This window comes from Danio rerio, chromosome 20 (genome assembly GCF_052040795.2).
Source record: "Danio rerio strain M-AB ecotype USA chromosome 20, GRCz13ab, whole genome shotgun sequence".
Classification (NCBI taxonomy): Eukaryota; Metazoa; Chordata; class Actinopteri; order Cypriniformes; family Danionidae; genus Danio; species Danio rerio.
This window is the reverse complement of record NC_141040.1, coordinates 6,128,041-6,153,891: the sequence shown is the minus strand read 5'-3', so window position 1 is coordinate 6,153,891 and position 25,851 is coordinate 6,128,041. Positions and strand designations below refer to the sequence as shown.

Here is a 25,851-nt window from a genome sequence, read left to right as displayed (position 1 = left end):
GCCCTACAAAAGGACTGACATAGAAACTAAGAAGATATTGGAGGATCTTGCAGGCCACGTTCGGGCATCAAAAAGTGAAGAGCTTGTAAGGGCTGATAATTCATTGTATAAAACATTGTATAGAACATTCATTCATTCATTTTTGGCTTAGTCCCTTTTTTAATCTGGCGTCGCCACAGCGGAATGAACCACCAACTTATGCAGCATAAGTTTTACGTGGTGGATGCCCTTCCAGCTGCAATCCATCACTGGGAAACATCCATACACACTCATTCACACATTGACAATTTAGCTTACCCAATTCACCCATACCACATGTCTTTGAACTGTGGGGGAAACCGGAGCACCCAGAGGAAACCCACTGCCTCGCCAACAAAGAACATGCAAACTCCAAACAGAAATGCCAACTGACCCAGCCGAGGCTCGAATCAGCCACTTTCTTGCTGTGAGGCGATCGTGCTACCCACTGCGCCACCATGCAGCCCTGTATAGTTCACATTGTAGAAGATATAGTTCATTGTATGGAATATTTTATAATAAATGACAGAAGATTGCTTTAGCTAAACAGAGCTATTTTGAAGGACTAAATAGCATGTCGAGTCAACTTGCATGATGTGTCTTAGGTCTCATTACGGGTAGAGAAACGTCTACAGGAGATCGAGGATGAAATGCACTCAAGGGAGCAGGTGGCTTCTGAAAGACATCACATAGAGAAACCAGATGGCATGTCTCAACTACAGAAGGTAGAACACTTAACTATTGAAAACTGCATATTGCTATTTATTTTTAATTCATATTGGTATTTTTATAAAGGGGTCACTGCAAAATAAATTATGTTTACTACGTTTTATAAAAAAAAAAAAAAAACAATTTATGTAACTTCAATGTCAAAAGTTCTGGAAAATATATATTCGAAATATATAATATATTCGAAAAAATAAATGTTCTTTGAATTTGTTTCCAGGGTCAGCATTGAAACTGCTGCATGCTTGCCAGTGTTGACCCACAAAAATAGTCATTGCAATTGTAGATAAATCTAGAAAGAGTAATAATATGCAGTTTTATTTTAATTTTATACTCTTGTACACACAGTTGAAGTTAAAACTATTAGCCCCCCTGAATTATTTGCCCTCCTGTTTATTTTTTTCCCAATTTCTGTTTAAGGGAGAGAAAATTTCTAACACATTTCTAAACATAATAGTTTTAATAATTCATTTCTAATAACTGATTTATTTGATCTATTTTAGCCATGATGACAGTAAATTATATTTGACTAGATATTTTTTAAGACACTTCTATACAGCTTAAAGTGACATTTAAAGGCTTAACTAGGTTAATTAGCTTAACTAGGCAGGTTAGGGTAATTAGGCAAGTTATTGTATAACGATGGTTTGTTTTGTAGACTATCGAAAAAAATTAAGGAGCTAATAATATTGGCCTTAAAAAAATTAAAACTGCTTTTATTCTAGCCGAAATTAATCAAATAAGACTTTCTCTTGAAGAATAAATATTATCAGACATACTGTGAAAATTTCCTTGCTCTGTTAAACATAATTTGTGAACTCAAAAAAGGGGGGACTAATAATTCTGACTTCAACTGTAGGTACACAGCCAGATTTATTTATATAATTGGTTCAATGTAAAAGATCATACCTGCCTTACCAGTTAAATTCTAAAAAATGTTTTTAAATATATTCTAGGTCTGCACAATATACCGTTTCGTTATCAAAATGAATGTGTGCATTTGCAATAGTCACATTGCAAGATCTGCAATGATGAAGATCTGAATTGTAGTTGACCAGGAGCCACAGCAGAACACATGTGGTTTGTAGAGTCACTGCTAAGTAACCATAACAGAGTGAAAGTTTATCATTCACACGTGTTTTCAAGGCCTTTGACTGAGCCTTTCAAGAGAATTTAGGCACAAAAAAGTATGTTTGGAGGTGTAACAAAGATAAACTGTATTCAATTATTTAAAAGATTTATATAAAAAATGTTTTTTTTTTTTTTTTTTTCTTTTTTTTTATTTATTTATTTATTTTTTTATAAAAGAAATCTGGGTATACAGTTGGAGTCAGAATTATAAGCCCCTCTTTGATTTTTTTTTTTTTTTAATATTTCCCAAATGATGTTTAACAGAGCAAGTACATTTTTACAGTATGTTTTATAATATTTTTTATTCTGGAGAAAATCTTATTTGTTTTATTTTGGCTAAAATAAAAGCAGATTTTAACTTTTTAACACCCAATTTAAGGTCAAAGCTATTGTTATACAATAACTTGCCTAAAAACCATAACCTGCCTAGTTAACCTAATTAGCATAGTTAAGTCTTTAAATGTCACTTTAAGATGTATAGAAGTGTCTTGAAAAAATATCTAGTAAAATATTATTTACTGTCACCATGGCAAAGATAAATAGATCAGTTATTAGAGATGAGTTATTAAAACTATTATGTTTAGAAATGTGTTGAAAAAAATCTGCTCTCCTTTAAATAGGAAAAAAATAAACAGGGCGACTAATAATTCAGGGGGGCTAATAATTCTGACTTCAACTATACCTAGTCATTAATGTTAATTTTGACTGAAAATTTTGATTTTGTTTTAATCTTTTGACTAAAATTCACTTTAAGTTCAGTCATATTTTAGTCTTCTGTATCAGAATACTAATATCTAAGTATGCTTAGATATTAGTAGACTAAAGAGTCAGATATTAGCTGACTAAATTACTTTAGATTTTGTTGACTACAATATATTTGGTTAAATCTAAGTGTTATTTAATTAAAATATTGTATGCATTTATCTATACTTTTATTAACTACTAACTAATTTATTAATTTAAAATTAATTCAGGTGATAAAGCTTTTAAATAAAGGGCCAACATTAGGTATGCAATGTTTATCCCATAAGTGAAATGTGAATATGTAAAATTACGTGTCTGCAATCAGGAACAGTAGCCTATTGAAAATGCAGGATTATGCAATTATTTAGTTAACTCTTTATTTCAATGTTGTAAACTACTAGTCTTTTTGACCAGTCTTTCGACCAGTTTCAAGCCATTAAATCTTTGAAAGGGCTGGAAATAGTCTAAGTCCACTTTGCAGTGTCAGTCTGTAGCAGGTTTTAGTCCGGCTTATTAAGTAAAGTCAACAATTTGAAAAATGCTTAAGCGAAATTAGCATGCATTCTACTTGATGAAAGGCTCTGCATGTAAACAATGTTTACAATTATTATTATCATTTTTTATTAGTATGTGAATCGGTGATCTGTCAGAGAAAGAGGTTCAGGGTAGGTTCAAGGTATGTTCCTATCAGCAGGGGGCAATATCTGCTTGTGAAAGACCTCCATCAGCAACCGCCTTATTTATCTGAGAGGTGACTAATGAATGTAGCTTTATTTCCATCTTCTCTCCATTGCAGAAGGCCACTGAAAAGCCAGTTTGGCTTGGGCCTTGACAAATAGTGCAGTTGTTGTGAAAGTACAATAAACTAACAAGACAAGCATATCTGGGAAGATAAAAAAAAACAGCTGTTGAGAAACCCACTTTATTTCAATGGTCTGTTTGTTTAATTTAAGTTACATAGCATCTACATGCCAACTAATTCTCATTAGATTGTAAGTAGATTGTTAGGTTGGGATTAGGATTATGGTGTTTATGTTGACATGTACTTTCAAAGTTTCTTATAGTCAGTTAAAAGTCTGTTGATGGAGCAGTATCAGCAGAAATTAAGCAGACTGTCTACTAATACTCAAATAGACCATCAAAATAAAGCCTTGCCGTTGAGAAACATTGTGTCGCTTTTTGATTTTACATAATGGTCTAGAATGGTGAATGATGCCATCATAGCATTTAACAGTGTCATAATTCTATATATGCGTTCCCAAAATGCACATCAAACATATAGACAGTGATTTAATAGCATCATATCTGCTATAATTATGCATCTCACTTACAGTTTTTGTCATTGTAGTGATAAACTTTTTTTTTGTGAAAATAAATTTGAAAAAAAATGTCAATTTGTGCTTCATATGCATGCTAGGTAACACTTCACACACTATAAATAATTTATTTAGCATTAGAAAATAGTTAATACTTTGTTAAGGATTAAGTCTACATCTTAAGACATTTTGTTTGAGATTTTGTATAATTTGTTTAATAATTGTATTTTCATACTTTTTCACTGAAGCATTTGTCAATTCTAAATTAATTAGTAGATTATTTACAAACCAGTTGTATTTAAAAGTAGTTGGTAGATTAAGAATGAGTAAGCAAATCAATAATTACTTAAAATCCACATTTGATATGTTATTATGCAGGCACTGGTAACACTGGTTACTCTGTATGTTAATGAATTCTTTATGAACACAACTTCATGCAGTTTTGTGAGGACTATTTATGCTTTATAAATCCTTATAAATGTCCATTAAAGACTTAGGGCTCTATTTTGAAGGTCCATGCGCAGAGCGCAAAACGCAGGGTGCAAACGCTTTCAGGGCGTGTCAGAACGTGTTTTTGCTAATTTAAGGATGGGAAAACCTGCTTTGCGCCATGGCGCATGGTCTAAAAGCGTTGAGTTTATTTTCTTAATGAGTTATAGGTGTGTTTTGAGAATAAACTAATTAGAGTCTCATCTCTCGATCCCTTTAAGAGCCAGCTGCGTTGCGCCAAGAGCGCATTCGCTATTTACAGGACGCAAAGTAAGTCTAAGTGGAAAAAATGAGCATTTCACTAGCGAACATTTAACAGTTTTTTAATTAACAGAAAACTGTTAAACAGAGCATCTACTGCGTGAGAATGAGAGATAATGGATCTACTTTCACTTTCGCTCTTGGATAGGGAAACCTTTACGCACAGACATCAATTAGTCTATAAATAATTAGTTTTGTTTGTTAAGCGCAAATATTCGTTTCAAAACTATTTCTAAATTCAGTTCTAATTTCCAGCAAACGAATAAATGAACAATAATAACAAAATGTGCTCAAAAACCTGAGTTATATCCTAAAACACATGCTGTGCCCCATATGGTCTAAAACCTGACAGGTGGGCAAATCTAAGCTTGTTTTTAATAAAACAAATATAAATATGGATATAATAAATAATACTGCTAATAATAATAACATTATACAAAAGCAAATTGTTATGAATGAACTGAAAAAGCCTCCCGAGATGAAGGCATAAAAGCAGTGGTTTTTCATATTTATGAAGGCTAGAAAATAATATGTTTTGTAATATTTTAATCCTTTATATTTATATCCTATATCTATTCTTATTATATATATCCTTAATGTTTACATTTTTTTCATATGTAAAGATATTTGCCTATTGCTCTCTTGTGCGTATTAAGCAGTGCGTAACTCTGCGCCGGAGTTTAGACCGGGTTAGTTTTGGTCTAATGAAAAATCTATTTTAGTTTCTCAAAATAGCAACGCGCCAGCAGTCCGCCTCAGAACGCCTCCCTTTTTAGACCAGAACGCCTATGGGCACACAAATGAGCGCTAATGCATTTGCTATTTAAACAGCGTAGCGCAACGCCTCAAAACGACTCTTGCGCCAAGCCGAAACTACCAAAAGACTATTGCGCCGCGTCTTGCGCCAGGGTGTATGATAGGGCCCTTAATATCTAATGAAAAACAAATCTTTGCAATCTTATGTAAAACTTAATTACTGTGCAGTTAGTTTTTTTTTTTTTACGAAAAATTCTGCTAATTGCCAAAGGTTTTTCAGTTTTGACTACAAAATGATGTGAAATATCACCCTGTTCAGTCAAAGCCCCTTCATACTTAAAGTATTGATGCTCAAAGTGAGTCATGCGGGTGGATCAGTGATGATAAGGGCTGCAGTTATTATGGCATTCCCCCAAGTCTAATACTAGATGTACGCGTCACTGCCAAGGATTACCGAACCATTCTAGAGGATCATGTGCAATGATTGTATCAATCATTGTATCTTGAAGGCGGTGCCGTCTATCAGAATGATAATGCACTAATACACAATGCAAAACTGGTGACAGAGTGAATTAGTGAGCATGAAAGTGAAATTAAACATTTTCCTTGCCCTGCGCTGTCCCCAGATCTTAATATTATTAAGGCACTTTGGGTGTTTTGGAGGAGCGAGTCAGGAAATCTTAGCCTCCTGGCCACTATTCTGCAAGAAGAATGGCTCAAAATCCCTTTGTGCACTGTGCAGGACTTGTATCGGTCATTCCCAATATGAATTGATGCTGAATTGGCCGCAAAAAGAGGCCCTAATCCATACTAATGAATTATTGTGGTTTCAGTTTCATCGTCCAATTGCTTTCCCGTACGCCAAATAAATCAAGCTAACCGGGCAAACGAGTCAGGTACCAAAGTAAACATCTAGGTGTGAAAGCAGCCTAAATGTCACCGTTGAAGTTCAGTGTAGTTGAGATCGGTGTATTACAAATCACTGATTAAGGCCGAACCACTGAAGATCAACTCCACCAATGCACAGCTCCACTAATCCCAAGCAAGCCAAGTCAGGGGCAACAGTGGAAAAGGAACCAAAACTTCACCAATTGATTGTAGTTTAGAAAAATACCTAAAGAGATTCTAGGGTTCTTTTTTTTAACGTGTGTGCCTTTTCTTTTTTTCTTTTTTTTGCCCTGAAGATGGATGACATGCGTTCGCAGCTTCTCAGGATAGAGAAAGACCATGTACAATTGCAAAGGGAGATGTCTTTACTGCTGTCTCAGCAAAGGAGCGCAAGGAGACAACAGCAAGGAGGTGTCACAGGCGTCGACAGTGGTAACATGCTAATATGGCAAGGTTTTTGTGGATCGTGTGCTGTTAAACTACAATGTGTGTATTCTTCCCTTATGACGCACAGAGCTGGAGAGAGGGTTGTATGTCTCTAGTGAGGTTGAAGAGCTGAAGAAAAGCATTGAACAAAGAGAGAAAGAGAAAGCTCAGCTTGCTTTCCAGGTTGAGGTTTGTACATTTCATATTGTTTCATAGCAGTGCTGGAAAGATCCTCTCTGGTAAACATTTCTGTTATAATAAGTATTTTACTAGAGTGTAGAAAGAGAGCATGCTGTTCCCAGATAGCATATAAATGTGGGCCACTTTATGCGGCACTGGTGGTCCTCTTTCAGCCCAGACAAAGTGAATGTGAGCCTGAAGTGGCCCACCGGTACAATTGCAAAGGGTGGGTTTGAAAGATTCAAATTCATATATGGGCCATTTAAGGCAAAGATTTGGCACTTATGGCAAAATATAATCTGAATGTGAGCCTAATGTTGCCCAGGTGGAAAATAATCAATTTGGCCCAAATGATGGAGGACAAATGTGGGCCACAGTTTGCAATAATGTGGCATAGTCATTTAAGGGTAATCAGGTTCTAAACCTAAAGTGGCTCACACGAGTAGGTGCAAATGTGGCCCAGTTATCTTAAGACAAATATGGGCCACTTTTAAAAAAAAATTTAGCACAGTAAGCTCTGGCTATTGCGACTGTGAACCTAATGTGACCCAGAGAAAATAGCAAATGTGGCCCGAGTATTTTAAAACATATGTGGGCCACTTTTGGCAAATATTCAGCACCATAAACTCTGGCTAATGTAGCTGTTTGCCTATAGTGGCCCAGAGAAGATATGGAAAATGTGGCCCAGTTATTTTAAAACATATGTGGGCTACTTTTGGCGAATATTTGGCACAGTAAACTCTGGCTAATGTAGCTGTTTGCCTATAGTGGCCTAGAGAAGATATGGAAAATGTGGCCCAGTTATCCTAAAACAAATGTGGGCCACTTCTGCCAAATATTTGGCAGAGTTAGCTCTGGCTAATGTGGCTGTGAGCCTAAAGTGGCCCAGAGAAGATATGGCAAATGTTGCCAGGTTATCCTGAAACATATGAGGGCCACTTTTGGCAAATATTTGGCAAAGTTAACTCTGGCTAATGTGGCTGTGAGCCTAAAGCAGCCCAGAGAGCATATGGCAAATGTGGCTCAGTTTTCTTTTTTTCGTTGAATTCTGGCTGATATGCGATATTGCCATGGCTTAATTGGGGCCCAGATCTGGCAAACAGGGGCGGACAAGTTGCGCCATTCCATGTCTGGTGTGGGCCGGATTTGAGCCACATGAATTTTGCTAGCTGGGTTGTTTTTGTTCCAAAGCACAGATCACTGCATTCCGATATTACTGAAAAATCAAAGTTGCAGCCCTAGCTTCAGGCTTCTGCCTACATGATACATAAGAAACAAACACTAATTAGGATAAAGCAGACATTCTTCCTCTTGAGATAAATAAAATATATGAAGACATTTCTGATACTTGATCATAAGTGCTTACAATCTTTGTCAAATCTACAAAAAGCATTAAAATGTCAAATAAATTAATAATGATCCAGTCATGGTGTAAAATAGTTTTGAGGCATCTGATTTGTCTATAATTTAGCTTGCTCTTTTTCCGTGATTTTCTTTTTTGCTTGCTTTATTTAGGTCCTTTCTGCAGATTTGGAGCAGCATCAGTTGCAGAAGTTGAGCCAACTAAAGGAGGTCCAGTCTCTTGTAAAGAACAATAGTTTGGAGTGTTCACATCTAAAGGCCCAGCTTATTGAAAGTGAGACAAGGAGAGAGGAGCTGCGGTCAAAGGCACAGGAAGCAATCCGACAGTGGAAGACTAAGTGTAAGAAACTGGGACGAGAGGTTCAGGAACTGAAGAATGAGAGCAGAAATGGCACCGATAAAAACAAATGGGTAAGGCTTCACAAACCTCCATGGCCAGTGAATAAACAAACAAGATTATTATTGATAAGCTGTGTTGTAAGTGTTTCTAAACCATATTGGCCTGGGAGAAGCAAAGACCAGTATTATGTAATGGTTGCCCAGTCTGCCATTGTTTTTGTTCATCATAATAATGTCAGATAATTTTTGAAAATTCTAGAGAGCTTAGTGACAATTTACAATAAGAATTAATTTTATTGCCATTAGATAACAACCTTAGTTTACATGAACTAAAAAAAAAAAGAAAAAAATATATATATATTTTAAAGACATTTATTAATCTTTAAGTTAGTTTCAGTGTTTTCTAATGCATTATTAAAAACCTAAACTGATACTATTTTGTTAGTCCACATTTAATAGTTATTTTTGAGTTGAATAATTAATCCATACTGGTTAATCCACAAACTAAATTGGCTGTAGTGTATGTGTGAGAGCGTATGGGTGTTTCCTAGTACTGGTTTGCAGATGGAAGGGCATCCGCTGTGTTAATCATATACTGGATAAGTTGGTGGTTCATTCCGGTGTGGTGACCCCTGATGAATAAATGGACTAAGCCGTAAGAAAATTAATGAATAAATGGTTAATCTAATGAAAAAAGATATGAAGTCAGTAAACTGTATGAACTCACAAAGTTTGAAATGAAGTCTTTAAAATTAAATTAAATGAATACTACAGAGAAATGCTGTAAAACTCCATCTTTACCTCTCTCTCTCACTTTGTACATTTGACCCGCTGGCCTGTTTGTGAGGTAACTTTTCCTCTCCTCTTGGCTGTTAAAGCGATACTTGTGGATCCAGACACTAGCGTGCCTGAGATGCAAGTTTTCTCCACTTTGTCTATAAAGAATTACCTGTGATAACCGCGTATTATGTGCAAACAGACTGTAACTGTGGCTGTTCTTCTCACCATCGGTGAACATCGCTTTTATTCTACAGCCGATAGCAGCCCTTTCTGTTGAGCAGGTGAAGGCAATAACCAATCATAGGGATATAAGACCTCACCTGTCAGCGCACAAAAACCAAGCGGTATCATATTTACTTTAGTTTATTTACTATAAATGCTCATGCAGTCTTCTGTGCATGTCTTGGAGTTTTGTTTGATGCATTCAGAAAGTATTTTCCTTGAGCAGGTCAAATTAAAGTTACAGTTCCTACATCTTACTGCTGTATTAAAGAACAAAATTGTATTACAATAATATTTAAATATATTTATAGATTTTAAATAAAACAATTATTGTGTTGTGAAAAAAAATCTAATTATGTATGGAAAGCATCGTCAATGGACCAAAATATCGAATTTAACCGTATCGATGGCATCATAATTGTAATCGAACCAAACCATGAGACCAGTGTAGATTCACACCCCTACTCAGTACAATTATAGACCTTTTTCTTGGCTGCTGCATGGAGGGCGCCATAGCGACCAGCGTCTTCCGGTAGAATGTTTAGAACTTCCGTTTACAGCGTTTACAACTGGTAATTTGTGATCCGAAAATGAGTTTCAATAGTGTTTTGAGTGGATTACGGAGTTCTTTTGTAACACACAACTTTGCAAGGTGTGTGTTAAAGCTGTCACAATCTGTCAGATCTGTGGTTCAAGCGGGGGAGAATTACAGTATCGTAAGCCATGTTTCTTTTCGTTCTGCTTAATCACGTGCCCCCAAAAAAGACTTTCAAAATAAACAAGATGTCTTTTGACTGCTTTCTTTAATAACTACATTAATACTTTTCAATACTTTAGTAAATTTTGAAATACTACTTGCAATACTTAAGTACAAAAACTGTTGAATACTTCAGTTCTTCCACTTAAGTATGGCGCTTAAGGAGCACTTCAACTTCTACTCAAGTCACTTTTTTGATCGAGCACTTGTACTTTTACTTAAGTCTGGGTCTCTAGTACTTTATACATCTCTGGTCACGAATCCCCACGACACCATACGTCAAGGAAATCATGCCAAAATTGTGAAAATTGGTGTAATCTGACCGGGCCTAAATACGGCAGCATCAGGGCCGGCCCGTGGCATAGGCAGTATAGGTAAATGCTAAGGGCGCTGTACATCCAGGGGGCGCCAGAAATGAGCGGGGGTAGGTTGGTTTTGTTTTCAATATTCCTGACACACATTCAGTGATAGATGGCAATAACTCAAAAACCTCTGACCCTAAAAAGATCTGTGTGTTTTCTACAAAAAGACAAAGCTGGTTATGTTTCACAGCTGTCTTTTTCTTTTTTTTTTTTGATCGATATTACGAGCACTGCTCTGTTTAGCCTGGGATATACGTTTAGCTGGGAGAGCTGAGCTTGCGCGGAGTGGAGCTCTCCGTAAGGGACCGTCGGAAAAGTGCTTCTTTTTTTTTCGTTTTTTTTGCTGTATTCTGCTTGTTTTATTTTAAACACAACTAATTTTCTCTTAAATGAGCACAACAGTTACTAAAGTAGTCGAATGCTTCATTCATTCATTCATTCATTATAGATCTGTGAATTCTTACATTAACACCTCTGTTATCAAACAAAACAAAATGAGAGATTCATTTGCTGCTCTTCACTAAATAGCAAATACAATTAAAAGTTAAATAGATTTCATAGCTTTATTTAATTTCTGTATAGGCCATTGATTTTAATAGGTTAAACCTTTTACTTTATTGTCAATATTTTCTATTGTTTGCTATGTATTCTATCATTTGAAGCTATTTGTTGTCCCATATTTTAACATCCCAACGTTAATAGATATGACATAACATTGCTAATTAATAAATATCTATAGTGCTATCTGTTAGTGTTATGTCAGCTAATGTTATGGAAGGGCATAGATGTTTTGGAAAATAGTAATATTAATGTAACTACCCCATAATTCCTTCCTAAAGCAAATGTGTAAATATTAAATATATTCAGCAATAATGTTAATTGCACTGGCATATTTATCTGACATTTTCCCAGCTTGTAGTAGTCGATCAAAAAGCTGTTCAGTTTCTTTTGACTTTACACTAGCAGTGGAATTTACTGCGATGTGACGGGGCGCCACCTGAAATCTTGCCTAGGGCGCCAAATTGGTTAGGGCCGGGCCTGGGCAGCATATAAATACATCTGCATTCATTTGTGATATTTACATTGTTTATGTTGCATTCTATGTACCATGTGTAAGTAGTTTGTTTTCTTCTTCAGAACCAAGAAAGAGCAGGCATTCTTAGCCAGCAGACTGAAAGGACACGCCGGCAACTCGCAGATGCCCTTGGAAGTCTTGCTCAGCGTGAAGAGGATGTACACCGATGCGAAGTGGATCTAGCCGAAGCTCGTTCTCGCCTTGTTACTTCAGAACTAAAGCTCCAAGAGGCTCAGGAAAACATGAGACGCCTAGAAGAGGAGACCCAGAAGCAGATTTCCTTACAGCTCCATTTGAGAGAGGAGAACATCAGGTTGCAGGAGCGTGTTGATCTGCTGGAGCAGAGGAGGGAGGTGGATCAGAGATCTATGCTGGATCTTCAGAGCTTACACAAGAACCTGACTGCTGCGAAAGCTGATCTCGTTACTAGACTGGCTGAGGTAGAGAGTTCCAAGAAGGACCTGGAAATACAGCTCGCTGCGGCTCAGGAAGAGAGTTCGTCTTTTGGAAGACAGCTGGAACTGGAGAGGCTGGTGCATCAAAAGGAGCTGAGTCACCTGCAGGAAGAAAAAGCAGAACAGGATAGAGATGTACACAACAAGCTGATATTATACCAGCGAGAGCGTGAAGAACTGGAGGCTCTTGTCAAAGACCTTAAGGTTATAATGTTTACTATTAAACCCAACGCAATCTCACGACAATTCGTAACTTTTTCATTGAGTGGGTAATTCGTACAAATCTAATTCGTACATGTTAGTATGATTTACTCATCACCCAATGACGGTTGGGTTTAGGGGTGGGGTTAGGTGCCATGCCTACTGTTACATTTTAGTCCCTTTTTCTAGGGGTACGGAGACAAAAAGTAACAAAAAAAAAATTAATTATGATAAAAAAAAAAAAATTATATCAAATTTTAATTGGATCGAATTAATAATAAATTAATATTTAATAATGTGCGTGGAGAATCTCCTTTTTCTCTATCCCAGCATACGTTCACTTTAGATATAATAATAACCAAAAAACTCTGAAAAGAGATTTCAAAAGAAAAATATTATCTTTTATTCACTGTTTAACAAAATTCAATATTTTTTTTTACATTTCCAGACAGGGTAAACAAAAACAAAGAGATACTTAAATGAAAATTATCCTAACCAAAATCATTATGAGAGGGTAAGGCCAAAATAACCAACAAAACAAAAGCTTCCTAAATTGACAAAAAGTTCTAGATTTCCTAATATATATATATATATATATATATATATATATATATATATATATATATATATATATATATATATATATATATATATATATATATATATATATATATATATATATAAATAAATAAATAAAGAAAACTCAAAATCAATGACAATGCTCTTACCCCACAACCTGGCTAAATCCAGAAACAGGAGGAAACTTAAAGGATAAACCCAAAATAAATCAGCACTTGTCTCTCTACACGGCTTACTTTTCACATAAAGTTACACGTCACACTTATTCACACTATAATCTCGCAAGATTCACAAGCTCACAGTTCTAAATATCCAACAAAATCTCTATCACACTATAATCACTGGGTTAGGGAAAACAGGGACTCTCTCCGTGCTTTGCCGCTCTGCCTCTTTATAAAGCCTGGAAGCTCAATCAACAGCAACCCATCCGATTTGCTGTGAATGAAAACAGGTGCGGCTGGTTTGGAACGCTGCTCAATGAGAGAGAGAGAGGCAGAGAGACAGAGAGAGAGCGATTAATAAAACAAAAGGGGAGAGCAATAAGCTGCCACTCACACCAACAACTTATTACCTAAATACATCATAGGATGTAACACTACTTTTTAAAATCGTATAATTTCGTACGACTGAACTCGTACGAATTCGTACGAATTAGCCACTAAACTGGCAAAACGTAAAATATGTACGTTTCCTCGTGAGATCAGACTGTTAAACCTCTTTGTACGTTATTAGAAAGCATTCACCCTCAGTTTAAATTCATCCTTATATATTTCATCATCTATGTTTTATTGACATTGCAGAGCAGGTTTAACAAAGATAGGAAGGATCTGGTTTACACAGGCTTATAACTTTTATTGTCATTCTTACGGTTCCAAACATAAAATTGCATCATGTCCTTTACTCAAACATAAATTCACAGCAAAAGTCCATCAAAGTCCATCTCTATTTCTCTTTTGAGCCCTCTTTTAAACATTAATGACAAGAAAAAAATGGACAAATGGTTTAATTAAAAATGTGCTTTGATTTCTTGAAGTCGGTGACTGTGTGATAATATTGTTTGTGTGTCTAGTCAGAGGCATTAGCAGATGGTGAACTGAGGAGAGTTCTTCAGCTAAAGCTGGACAAAATGAAGACTGAATGTGATAAGCTTACAGAAGAGCTGAGCACCAGAGAGGAGAGTCTTACTCAGCTCCTCCGCAAATACCACATCCTCAGAAAAGAGCTGAATGTGAAGGTAATTCTGACTTTCTACCAGTTTCACTTTTTATATCAGCGTTTTTTAATGGTAAAGTTATGGTAAAGACTTTTTCTAGAGCTCCAGTCTGAAATTGAATATGATATTTCAGGAATTAGAGTATGGCGATGTTTGGTAATGGATAGCCTTGTAGTGATAATTGGATTTATCAAATATTAAAATCGGGCGAAGCAGTGGCACAGTAGGTAGTGCTGTCGCCTCACAGCAAGAAGGTCGCTGGTTCGAGCCTCGGCTCAGTTGGCGTTTCTGTGTGGATTTTGCATGTTCTCCCTGCGTTCATGTGGGTTTCCTCCGGGTGCTCCGGTTTCCCCCACAGTCCAAAGACATGCGGTACAGCTGAATTGGGTAGGCTAAATTGTCTGTAGTGTATGAGTGTGTGTGTGAATGTGTGTGTGGATGTTTCCCAGAGATGGAATACGACTGGAAGGGCATCCGCTGAGTAAAAAACTTGCTGGATATGTTGGCGGTTCATTCTGCTGTGGCGACCCCGGATTAATAAAGGGACTAAGCCAACAAGAAAATGAATGAATGAATGAAATATTAAAATCAATAATTTGGTATAAATATTCATATTTTAGCCTCATGTGTGGGCACCAATTAATGTAGAAATAACAGATCAATAACTCATTTTAAACGGGGCACCAGACAGCTTTCCACTGTCAAAATAATTAACGATAAAATCTTGTTAATTTAAATATACAAATAAGAAGTTTATTATATGGCCAAATCTAAAAGATAATGAGATTCTGTGACTTGTAGAGCCTTTTACTGTATTATCGACACAAGGAAGACACAATTGTAATGTATATTTATTGACAAAATAGTAAACAAGGTAACTAAATTACTAAATGTATAATAAATGAAGTGCATAGGAGAGTCATGAAGGTGATTAAGTTAAGAAAAGGTAAACCTTATACTACAATAACAAGGAACTGAAGAAGTTTTTGATATTAATGACTATCAGTTATAAACGTCTGAATAGTTAGAATATTTTATACGTAAACACACAATGCCAAGGTCTCATTTAGAGGGTTGGAAAGTGGAATATTCACGTTTCTGCTGCTGATGCCGTGGTTGGAAGAAGTTGGATCTTCTTGCAGGTCTTGAAGCATGGAACGAGCAGACTTAGCTCTCTTGAGCTTTAAAAAGAAGAAATCTGTAGATTCTGAAACAAACAGAACTGGAGATTTCTGGAGGTGTTGGTTGTTTTTGCTTTTGATGCCGTGGTTGGAAGAAGTTGGATCTTCTTGCATGTCTTGAAGCATGGAACGAGCAGACTTAGCTCTCTTGAGCTTTGAGAAGAAGAAATCTGTATATTCTGGAACAAGCAGAACTGGATATTTCTGGAGGTGTTGGTTGTTTTTGCCGTTGATGCCATGGTTGGAAGAAGTTGGATCTTCTTGCAGGTCTTGAAGCATGGAACGAGCAAACTTGGCTATCTTGAGCTTTAAGAAGAAGAAATCTGTAGTTTCTGGAACAAGCAGAACTGGATATTCCTGGAGGTGTTGGTTGTTTCTGCCGTTGATGCCGTGGTTGGAAGAAGTTGGATCTTCTTGCAGGTCTTGAAGCATGGAACGAGCAGACTTAGCTCTCTTGAGCTTTGAGAAGAAGAAATCTGTATATTCTGGAACAAGCAGAACTGGATATTTCTGGAGGTGTTGGTTGTTTTTGCCGTTGATGCCATGGTTGGAAGAAGTTGGATCTTCTTGCAGGTCTTGAAGCATGGAACGAGCAAACTTGGCTATCTTGAGCTTTAAGAAGAAGAAATCTGTAGTTTCTGGAACAAGCAGAACTGGATATTCCTGGAGGTGTTGGTTGTTTCTGCCGTTGATGCCGTGGTTGGAAGAAGTTGGATCTTCTTGCAGGTCTTGAAGCATGGAATGAGCAGACTTAGCTCTCTTGAGCTTTAAAAAGAAGAAATCTGTAGTTTCTAAAACAAACAGAACTGGAGATTTCCGGAGGTGTTGGTTGTTTTTGCTGTTGATGCCGTGGTTGGAAGAAGTTGGATCTTCTTGCATGTCTTGAAGCATGGAATGAGCAAACTTGGCTATCTTGAGCTTTAAGAAGAAGAAATCTGTAGTTTCTGGAACAAGCAGAACTGGATATTCCTGGAGGTGTTAGTTGTTTCTGCCGTTGATGCCGTGGTTGGAAGATGTTGGATCTTCTTGCAGTTCTTGAAGCATGGAACCAGCAGACTTAGCTCTCTTGAGCTTTGAGAAGAAGAAATCTGTAGTTTCTGGAACAAGCAGAACTAGATATTTCTGGAGGTGTTGGTTGTTTTTGCCGTTGATGCCGTGGTTGGAAGAAGTTGGATCTTCTTGTAGGTCTTGAAGCATGGAACGAGTAGACTTGGCTCTTTTGAGCTTTAAGAAAAAGAAATCTGTAGATTCTGGAACAAGCAGAACTGGATATTTCTGCAGGTGTTGGTTGTTTCTGCAGTTGATGCCATGGTTGGAAGAAGTTGAATCTTCTTGCAGGTCTTGAAGCATGGAACGAGCAAACTTGGCTCTCTTGAGCTTTGAGAACAAGAAATCTGTAGATTCTGGAACTGGCAGAACTGGAGATTACTAGAGGTAATGGTTCTGATTTCGAGGACACGACGACACACTGTTTTCTAGGTGTTGTCTGCGAGGTCGCAAAAAGTATTAAAAGTTGATAAATCAATGTAGAGAAATGTAAGCACCTCAAAAAGAATTTTAAGAAGTCTTAAATGCTAATTAATTTAAATTTTTAATTAAATCTTTTTTGATTATGCAATGTATGCTAAAGTGTGCCTGAATTAAATCTGTGAACATCAGGATGCTGTGTAGTTTATGAAATCAATAAAATCCTACTGGATTTGACATCATGCTGCTTTGTTTACTGCAGTAACCAAGGCAACACGATTAATTCTATAGGTGCCAACCTGCTGAGTTAGCTAGATTTAATAGATTTTTATTCAGTATATGAATATTGTTTTAGTTTTGGATTAGTTTATCACATTAATATTTAGTAAATATACTGCAAGTTAAAATCTTGCCAGTGTTTCCAGTTGAAAAGTGGTTATAAGGTCTTAAAATGCATAGAAAGAGTCTCTAAAAAGGTCTTAAAAGGTAGTGAATTTCACTCTCTGATTACTGTATGTACTCTGGTTTATAATCGTAAACACTGTTTGGTCTAAAATGAAAACGAACAGCTTGAGAAGGATAGTCTGTTTATGTCCTAAAGTGAGAGCAGCAGAAAACCTTTGCTGTTTGAGAGTGTTTAAAAAAACTATTAGCACCCCCACACAATACTTAAATAAAAAAAAAAACTACAAATAGACATGGCAACCAGTGCAAAATGAAATTATATTACCAATTTTGTTAAATAAATACACTATTAATTATAGTAACCAATGTCCAGTTAGACCTATCTTTACATAATAGGGTTTTAGTAATTGTGCAACCATGAATCAAGTCTCTGTCTGATGAGTTGTAGTAATCAGAATGTTTATGAAAACGAGAGATTTCTGGACTGACTGTCTGACTTTTAGTCAATAAAATGAATTGATATCCTATTAAAGGAAACTGCAGGGGGAAAAATCTTAATCGAGATGATCGATAGCATTGATGGTTTTTTTTTTTTGAATGTTCAGCAATGATGCACTAAAAACATTGTAAATATGATTAATCCATGTGCTAGTAGTAGTAGTACAAACTGCCTGTTTTTGCAAAAAGAGTTTCATGGCTGGTAAAAAATAAATAGGCATTTTTTAAACATAATTTATTTAGACCCTGTATACCAGACATCTTTTTAATGTGTCCTATGTAGGTGAAGCTAGCAAAGAAGGAGGAGGAGAGGAGACACACTGCAGAGCACTCTATGGCAGAGCTACAAGAGAGGCTTGCCAGCCTCCAAACAGAGCAGGAATCCATCCTTCATGCCACAGGGGCTCAGATTGACTCAGCCTGCCAGTTCTTGTCAGACGCCAAACTTGAGGTGCTCGCACATACTTTTGCTACCAAACACTTTTTACAATACTTCATTACATACATTGGACATAAGTAGGAGTGACAGCAATCTGAGCACAGAATTGTAAGAAAATGTGCCATTTTTTTACAGGTAATGCAAACAAAATCTCTAGCAGTTTTTGATTCTTCATAAAGTTAACGTACATTTTGTCTACATACAACATTCCCTGAGCAAGTTTAAGCAATTTATTTCAGTGTTATTCTAGTGGTAGTCAGGGTAGTAGTAGTAGTAGTAGTAGTAGTAGTAGTAGTAGTAGTAGTAGTAGTAGTGTGTGTGTATATGTATATGTCAGAAATTTCTCTGAAAATAACAAAAGATAAATGAAGGTGTAGGTCAGACATACTGTGTATTGTTAATTTGCAGAGCTCCTCTATTAATAAAAAAAAGTAACTTAAAAAAAAGTAACATAAAAAGTAACGAAGTAACGTAACGAATTACCTTTTAGGGAGTAACTCAATATTGTAATGCATAATGCAGTATAAATATATATAACACTGCGTGTATACAACCCCAAATAAGAAAAAGTTGGGACAGTATGGAAAATACAAATGACAAAGAAAAGAAAGTAGCGATTTCCAAATGCACTTTGACTTGTATTTCATTTCAGACAATATTAACACAAATTATGTCATGATTTGCTCGGTCAGCTTTATTTCATTTGTAAATATTTATCCTTTCTAAGGGTGTCACGATCCTCCAAATCCTCGATTCGATTACATTTTCGATTCCAAAGGCATGATTCTATTCAGTTTTCGATTATGAATAATTAATTAATTAATGACCAATTAATTATTTGTAGCCTACTGTTTAAACTACCTGACCTGCATGGTCTTTGTTTTACCCATAAACAAATCATACAGTAAATGAATAAAGGCAAGTTACACACTTAATTACCACCTGTCAATCACTTTTTCTGCGGGACTCGTGAATAGGCAGTGATCTGTGTCGTTATAATAGCGTCGGTAAAAAAAGATGCACAAGCAACAGGAACCGGCCAACAGTATCTGAGGTGTTCGCTAAAATGACTAAGTACAAGTGAGTGAAAGATTGAAGCAGTCCTCTGACTGCCTGGACCTGCTGTCTCGAGCGCATGGCTGTGAGTGCGTCTGTGTCTGTGTGGTCACGTGATGTGCATTTTCAGAGGTCGAGAGGAAGGAGGGCTGCTCAGAAATGCTACACGCCACTGTGGATGTCAAATTGTTGTCTTTCTAAAATGCCATTTAAAAACAAATACAGTGTAAACAGGGCCTGAGTGTGTACTTTTCGCGAGTGGATTTGCAACGGGGGCAGGCGGAGGATCGCGATGCCGGTGTTGTCTATCGGACGAACTGTACGTAATACGTACATAGCAGAATGTACTTACACACCGGCGACTTCATTGAAAGAGGAGAGGGTTTAAGTTCTGTCGACGGGTCTCCTGCTTCTGCAGTTTAACAAGCACTTCAACAAGCCTGTTTTTTTCCCGCTTGGCAAGCCAAGCTGACATGACATGGGGGCGTGGCAGCATCGACGATTCTATTTTTTGATTCGATAATCGAAATTGAGCATAACTTTCACCCCTAAACGACACCCCTAATCCTTTCTTACATTTAAAAAGGTAGAAATTTTGATATTTCACCTTCAACTGTGCATACCATCATTAAAAGATTCAAGGAATCTGGAGGAATTACAGTGTGTGAAGTACAGGGGCACAAGCCTAAGCTGAACAACCATGATCTCTGATCCCTGATCCCTGCAGTGCATCAAGAATCATCATTCATCTATATGCGATATCACTACATGGGCTCAGGACCATCAGAAGTCTGGTGTTTTCACATAAGACTGCTGCCCCCACGACCCGGCCCCGGATAAGTGGAGGAAAATTATGATGTTTATGTTTATTATTTTTGTTGTTGTAGGCCATTACCCTGACTCCAGGACTTCAGAAGGATTCTCATCGCTGGCTTGCTGAGGTTAAGGTATATTGTTGAACCCAACTTTTGATAATCAGTTCTCCAGCTGATATCATGCATTTATAACAACTGTAATCTCTTACTGTCTTAAATTAACTGATGGACATCTCTGAAGACAATTAAAGGCATAGTTTACTCAAAAATTTAAATATTCTTGTTACGAGCCAGTTTTGTTTTTGTTCTGTTGAACCACTACCTATAACAATTGATTTACATATTATTTGTTTTTCTTTTATGAATGCCAATGGTTACAGGTTTTCCTTTTTTATCCCTTTAATGTTTTATCGATTAATATCTTCAACGTGGATGTTCATACAGATGTTAATACAGATACTGTCATTTTTCAGTTGTACAGCTAATTGGTTAACAGGTAATTGGATATACTTTTAGCATACAAATAACTTCAAAGCTAACACACATGGATTAAAACCAGTAACGTTTGGTTTAATGGAAACTTTGAAGTAATATTGGACTGCAGTTTGCTTTTCAGCATAAGATTGCTGATACAGTAATTTTGATATAGGGTTTTTAAGTGCTTTGACATAATTTTGCTTCTTATCAAATATAAATATTTAAATAAGTATGAAATACATAACAATTTACACATTATAAATTATACTACATTATGTAATCCATAATGTTTTATGGGAAAATGCAGCATATAAAGCATTTTACATGCTGTTCAGATGCCCAGTTGCATTCTATTTAAAGGTGCAGTATGTAAGATTGACACCCAGTGGTTAAACTAGGTATTGCAATTCAATATCAAAACACTTTTTCATCCTGCCCCTCCTCTGAGGACTTCACACAAACCCAGCTTGCCGGATTGACTACACTGACTACATCGAGTCTACACCATAACAACACATGACAAAAGTAATCATCTCCATGTCAAAGGAGTTTTTGTCAAAAGCATCTTCTGGCGTTTATATTTTAGAAACGTTTTTTGTTTCCTGTAGCTGTACAGTATGTGTTTTTTTTTTTCAGTGTTAAATGATTATATTGATACCAGCAGTATATAGTTGACCTCAGATGTTGAAACTAAATTAAAATATTTGAAAATGAATGTTAGAACTGTGACTCAAATATCAGTCACTCAGCACAATCAGTAATTTTAATAATGTTAAATGGGGTATTATATGCATTAGTTACTTTCTAGACCTTACCATTTCAATGAAGTGCAGTCAATGCACTATTCTGTGCTTTTGGATGGCTGGTATTTAAATGTTTTTGTTTTATCGCATCTGGTGCAGAAAAACAAATTGCTTGTCACTGGAATCTTGTCGTGTTGCATGTTGTTAAGACATGGTGTTACAGTGTATGCTGCTTACGTTTATAATATTTATATTAATTAATAATTCCTTACATTTATATAGCGCTTTTCTGGGCACTCAAAGTGCTTTACACAATGGGAGGGCATCTCCTCATCCACCACCAATGTGCAGCGTCCACCTGGATGACTTGACGGCAGCCATTTTGCGCCAGACCACACACCACACACCAGCTGATTGGTGGAGGAGAGACAGAGTGATGAAGCCAATTATGATATAGGGAGGGTTAGGAGACCATGATGGACAGATGCCAGTGGGCAAATTCGGCGAGGATGCCGGGGTTAAACCCCTACACTTTTTTTTTTTAAAGGACATCCTGGGATTTTTAACGACCACAGAGAGTCGGACCTCGGTTCAACGTCTCATCCGAAAGATGGCACTCACTGACAAGTATAGAGTCCCCGTCACTATACTGGGGCATTTGGTCCCACACAGACTGCAGGTTGAGCGCCCCCTGCTGGCCTCACTAACACCACTTTCGGCACCAACCTAGCTTTCCCATGTGGTCTCCCATTCAGGTACTGACCGGGCTCAGCCCTGCTTGGCTTCAGTGGGCGACCACGTGAGAGTTGCAGAAAGCTAGCTGCCAGCTAATAATAATATTATTTGCTTTTTAAATACCACCTAATGTGGATTTTTAAACTGAATATGTGTCTCATTTCGGAGGTTGCTGCTGTCCTGCAGAGGGCACATTGCTCCAGCATACATTGAGGCAGCCTTCTTAACTGAAATTAAATACAGTGTTTTTCTCTAAGGCAGGGGTGTCCAAACTTTTTGGGCCGAGGGCCAGATGCAAAAAAAAAACGTTGTCCCGGACCAAATTTGACATACATCACACAGACACGCATATTATATATATATATATATATATATATATATATATATATATATATATATATATATATATATATATATATATATATATATATATTAATATGCGTGTCTGTGTGATGTATGTCAAATTTGGTCCGGGACAACGTTATTTTTTTTGCATATATATATAGTCAGAATTGTTAGCCCCCTAAATTATTAGCCACCCTGTTTATTTTATCCCAAATTTCTGTTTAACGGAGAGATTTTTTTCCCACACATTCCTAAACATATTAGTTTTAGTAATTCATTTCTAATAACTGATTTATTTTATCTTTGCCATGATGACAGTAAATAATATTCGACTAGATATTTTTCAAAACACTTTTATACAGCTTAAAGTGACATTTAAAGGCTTAACTAGGTTAATTAGGTTAACTAGTCAAGTTAAGGTAATTAGGCAAGTTATTTTTTAACAATGGTTTGTTCTGAAGATTTAAGGGGCTAATAATTTTGACCTTAAAATGGTTCATAAAAAATTAAAAACTGCTTTTATTCTAGCCGAAATAAAACAAATAAATCTTTCTCCAGAAGAAAAAATATTATCAAACATACTGTGAAAATGTCCTTGCTCTGTTAAACATCATTTGGGAAATATTTAAAAAAGAAGAAATAAATCAAAGAGGGGCTAAGAAATTCAGACGATAGATAGATAGATAGATAGATAGATAGATAGATAGATAGATAGATAGATAGATAGATAGATAGATAGATAGATAGATAGATAGATAGATAGATAGATAGATAGATAGATAGATAGATAGATAGATAGATAGATAGATAGATAGATAGATAGATAGATAGATAGATAGATAGATAGATAGATAGATAGATAGATAGATAGATAGATAGATAGATAGATAGAAAGAAACAAACAAACAAACAAACAAACAAGAACTGCTGCTTAATTGAATGCATGTAATAGCGACACCAGGTGGTTATTTATTGAATTATGTTCATTTTTGTATAGCGGGCCAGATTCTATTGATATTTTAAAAAAGCCTCGAGGGCCGCCACAAAACTGATTGCGGGCCGCAGATGGCCCTTGGGCTGTAGATTGGACACCCCTGCTCTAAGGCAACCCAGAGTGCTGAAATATAATTCGGTGAACTGACAGGTTATCAAACCTTAAACAATAACAGACATTCCAACGTTATTATGCATGTTTTCAAATTATAATTTAGTATTGTTTTTCAGATAAACTAGTATGTTCACTTAGCATGTTTCTTAAATATCTGCAAACTTATGGTGTTTTTCTGCATTAGAAGAGTCAAATCTTACACACAGCGCCTTTAAGCGTACACTGATAGTCAGAAATCAGGCTATTGAAACCATCTTCAATAACATAAGCTGAAAATCTAGAATAAAATTATTGTCCTTCATTTTTTTTCATCTTTTTTAAAGTTTTCATCACCAGAAATAGTCTTGGCGTTCATATTGCATACATTTGAATTAATCAAACAGGTATTTGTAGTAAGGATAAATTCTTGAACTTGCATTTGTCAATTGTTTTTAAATACAAGCAGTTTATTATAATTCAAGCTTTTTTGTGTTGTAAAAGAAATTTATTTTCTATTTGGTTGTGTGTATTTAGACAAAGCTTCAGTGGTTATGTGAAGAGGTGCGGGAACGGGAGGCCAGAGAGAAGAGGTTGAGGAGAATACTTCAGCACCACAAGGAGCAAATGAAAACCCTGAAAGATTCCAAAGATTTAGAATTGCAGAGGCTCCTGGACCAAATTGCCATGCAGGAACGGCTTCTCAATGACATCCAATCAGAGAAGAGAGGTACTAACTTGGCTCAGAAAACTGATCACTAGATCAGAATTTATTGGGCCTCACACTACAGCACAGATAGTAAAATCAAATTATAACCAAAGTAGCTTTACAAAATGTGCACATTATTTAATTACAAAAGTGGAGGCTGTTAGTTACAATTTATTTAGTAGTTACTAATAATTTTAATTAGCTATTAGCTGTATCAGCTAATGATGGTGGAAATAGAGTGCAATAAAAATAATTACCATAGCTTCTGTTCATAGTCCATTTGAACAAGATAAATTATTGTCGATGTGAAAATATATTGTTATAAGTCAAAAAAGGTACTATATAAATAAACATAAAACAGAAGTATTTCTAACAAAGGAATTTCCTTTCCTCTGAGTGGTACGTTCCAGTTTGGTACGGTTCGGTATGGGTCGCCTTTATCAGGTTTGTGTCTCCACTGCCAAATGGTACCCTTTTATAGGAGTGGTGTTAGACAGAAACTTGCCATCAACGCAATTCTCGCTCAAAGAAATGTAAAATAAAGCTGTACGAGTCATTTACATGTCATATGAGAAGCACTTCTCACAATACAGATGCTTTATATATATATATATATATATATATATATATATATATATATATATATATATATATATATATATAAATACTTAAGTATACTGTACATGTTAAATACTAATCTTACTATAAACAGGAGTTGATTATAGGTGCAGATCAATGATTTTGCAAAATAGCCTACAGTAACGTGTACAATTATATTAAATAAATAAATAAATAAAATATATATGAACACACCGACTCTTGCAGTCTCCAAAATGTTACAAATTACAGAGAAATCATCAAATTCAAATATTTAGAACAACACAAAACAAATACTGTACAGTCAGTGCATCCTCTCATCTGCACCTTTTTTTCTACACCAGTGCATGTAACCTCTTAGAAAGTAATTCCGTCATTCCAAGTTCATAATAGTCCAAAAGGCGATGATAAAGAGTAACAGTTGGTTTGGCAGTTTCTGAAAGAATATGAGCAGCTGCACTTCAGTAGTCATGCGCAAATTATTATCATGAGCTCAAGTTCATTATTTAAATTGTAGACGTATGGCGAGTGCATGCAAATAGAAAGTAATAAAAAAGTTTAACCACTCACGCTTTCCAAATACTTTTAGACAGCCTCGTAAACTATAAAAGGACACACAGCCGATTATGTTCTTCTGAGCATGTGACTGTCAGAATTAGCCCCCTGAATTATTCGTCCCTGTTTATTTTTTTCCCTAATTTCTGTTTAACGAAGAGAAGATTTTTTCAACACATTTCTAAACATAATAGTTTTAATAACTCATCTCTAATAACTGATTTATTTTATCTTTGCTATGATGACAGTAAATAATATTTGACTAGATATTTTTCAAGACACTTCTATACTGCCTAAAGTGACATTTAAAGGCTTAACTAATTAGGTTAACTAGGCAGGTTAGGGTAATTAGGCAAGTTATTGTATAATGATGGTTTGTTCTGTAGACTATCGAAAAAAATACAGCTTAAAGGGGCTAATAATTTTGACCTTAAAATGGCTTTTAAAAGTTTAAAAACTGCTTTT

At 36.0% G+C, this 25,851-nt stretch overlaps 2 protein-coding genes across 51 annotated transcripts in view; both read left to right on the top strand.

The window, feature by feature from the left end:
• The window catches only part of cep128 (centrosomal protein 128), a 52,428-nt gene that overhangs the window by 6,935 nt on the left and 19,642 nt on the right, over positions 1-25,851 (top strand). For 19 of the 50 annotated variants that reach the window (XM_087296247.1, XM_087296237.1, XM_087296224.1 and 16 more), the window contains 10 exon segments: positions 13-85; positions 624-743; positions 6,626-6,761; positions 6,844-6,944; positions 8,451-8,708; positions 11,895-12,491; positions 14,137-14,301; positions 18,115-18,282; positions 20,214-20,273; positions 24,063-24,255. In XM_087296247.1, the coding sequence (XP_087152373.1) occupies positions 13-85; positions 624-743; positions 6,626-6,761; positions 6,844-6,944; positions 8,451-8,708; positions 11,895-12,491; positions 14,137-14,301; positions 18,115-18,282; positions 20,214-20,273; positions 24,063-24,255 (1,871 nt within the window). 50 annotated transcript variants of the gene reach the window in all.
• The window catches only part of dsc2l (desmocollin 2 like), a 1,349,056-nt gene that overhangs the window by 1,316,336 nt on the left and 6,869 nt on the right, over positions 1-25,851 (top strand). The window lies entirely within an intron of this gene.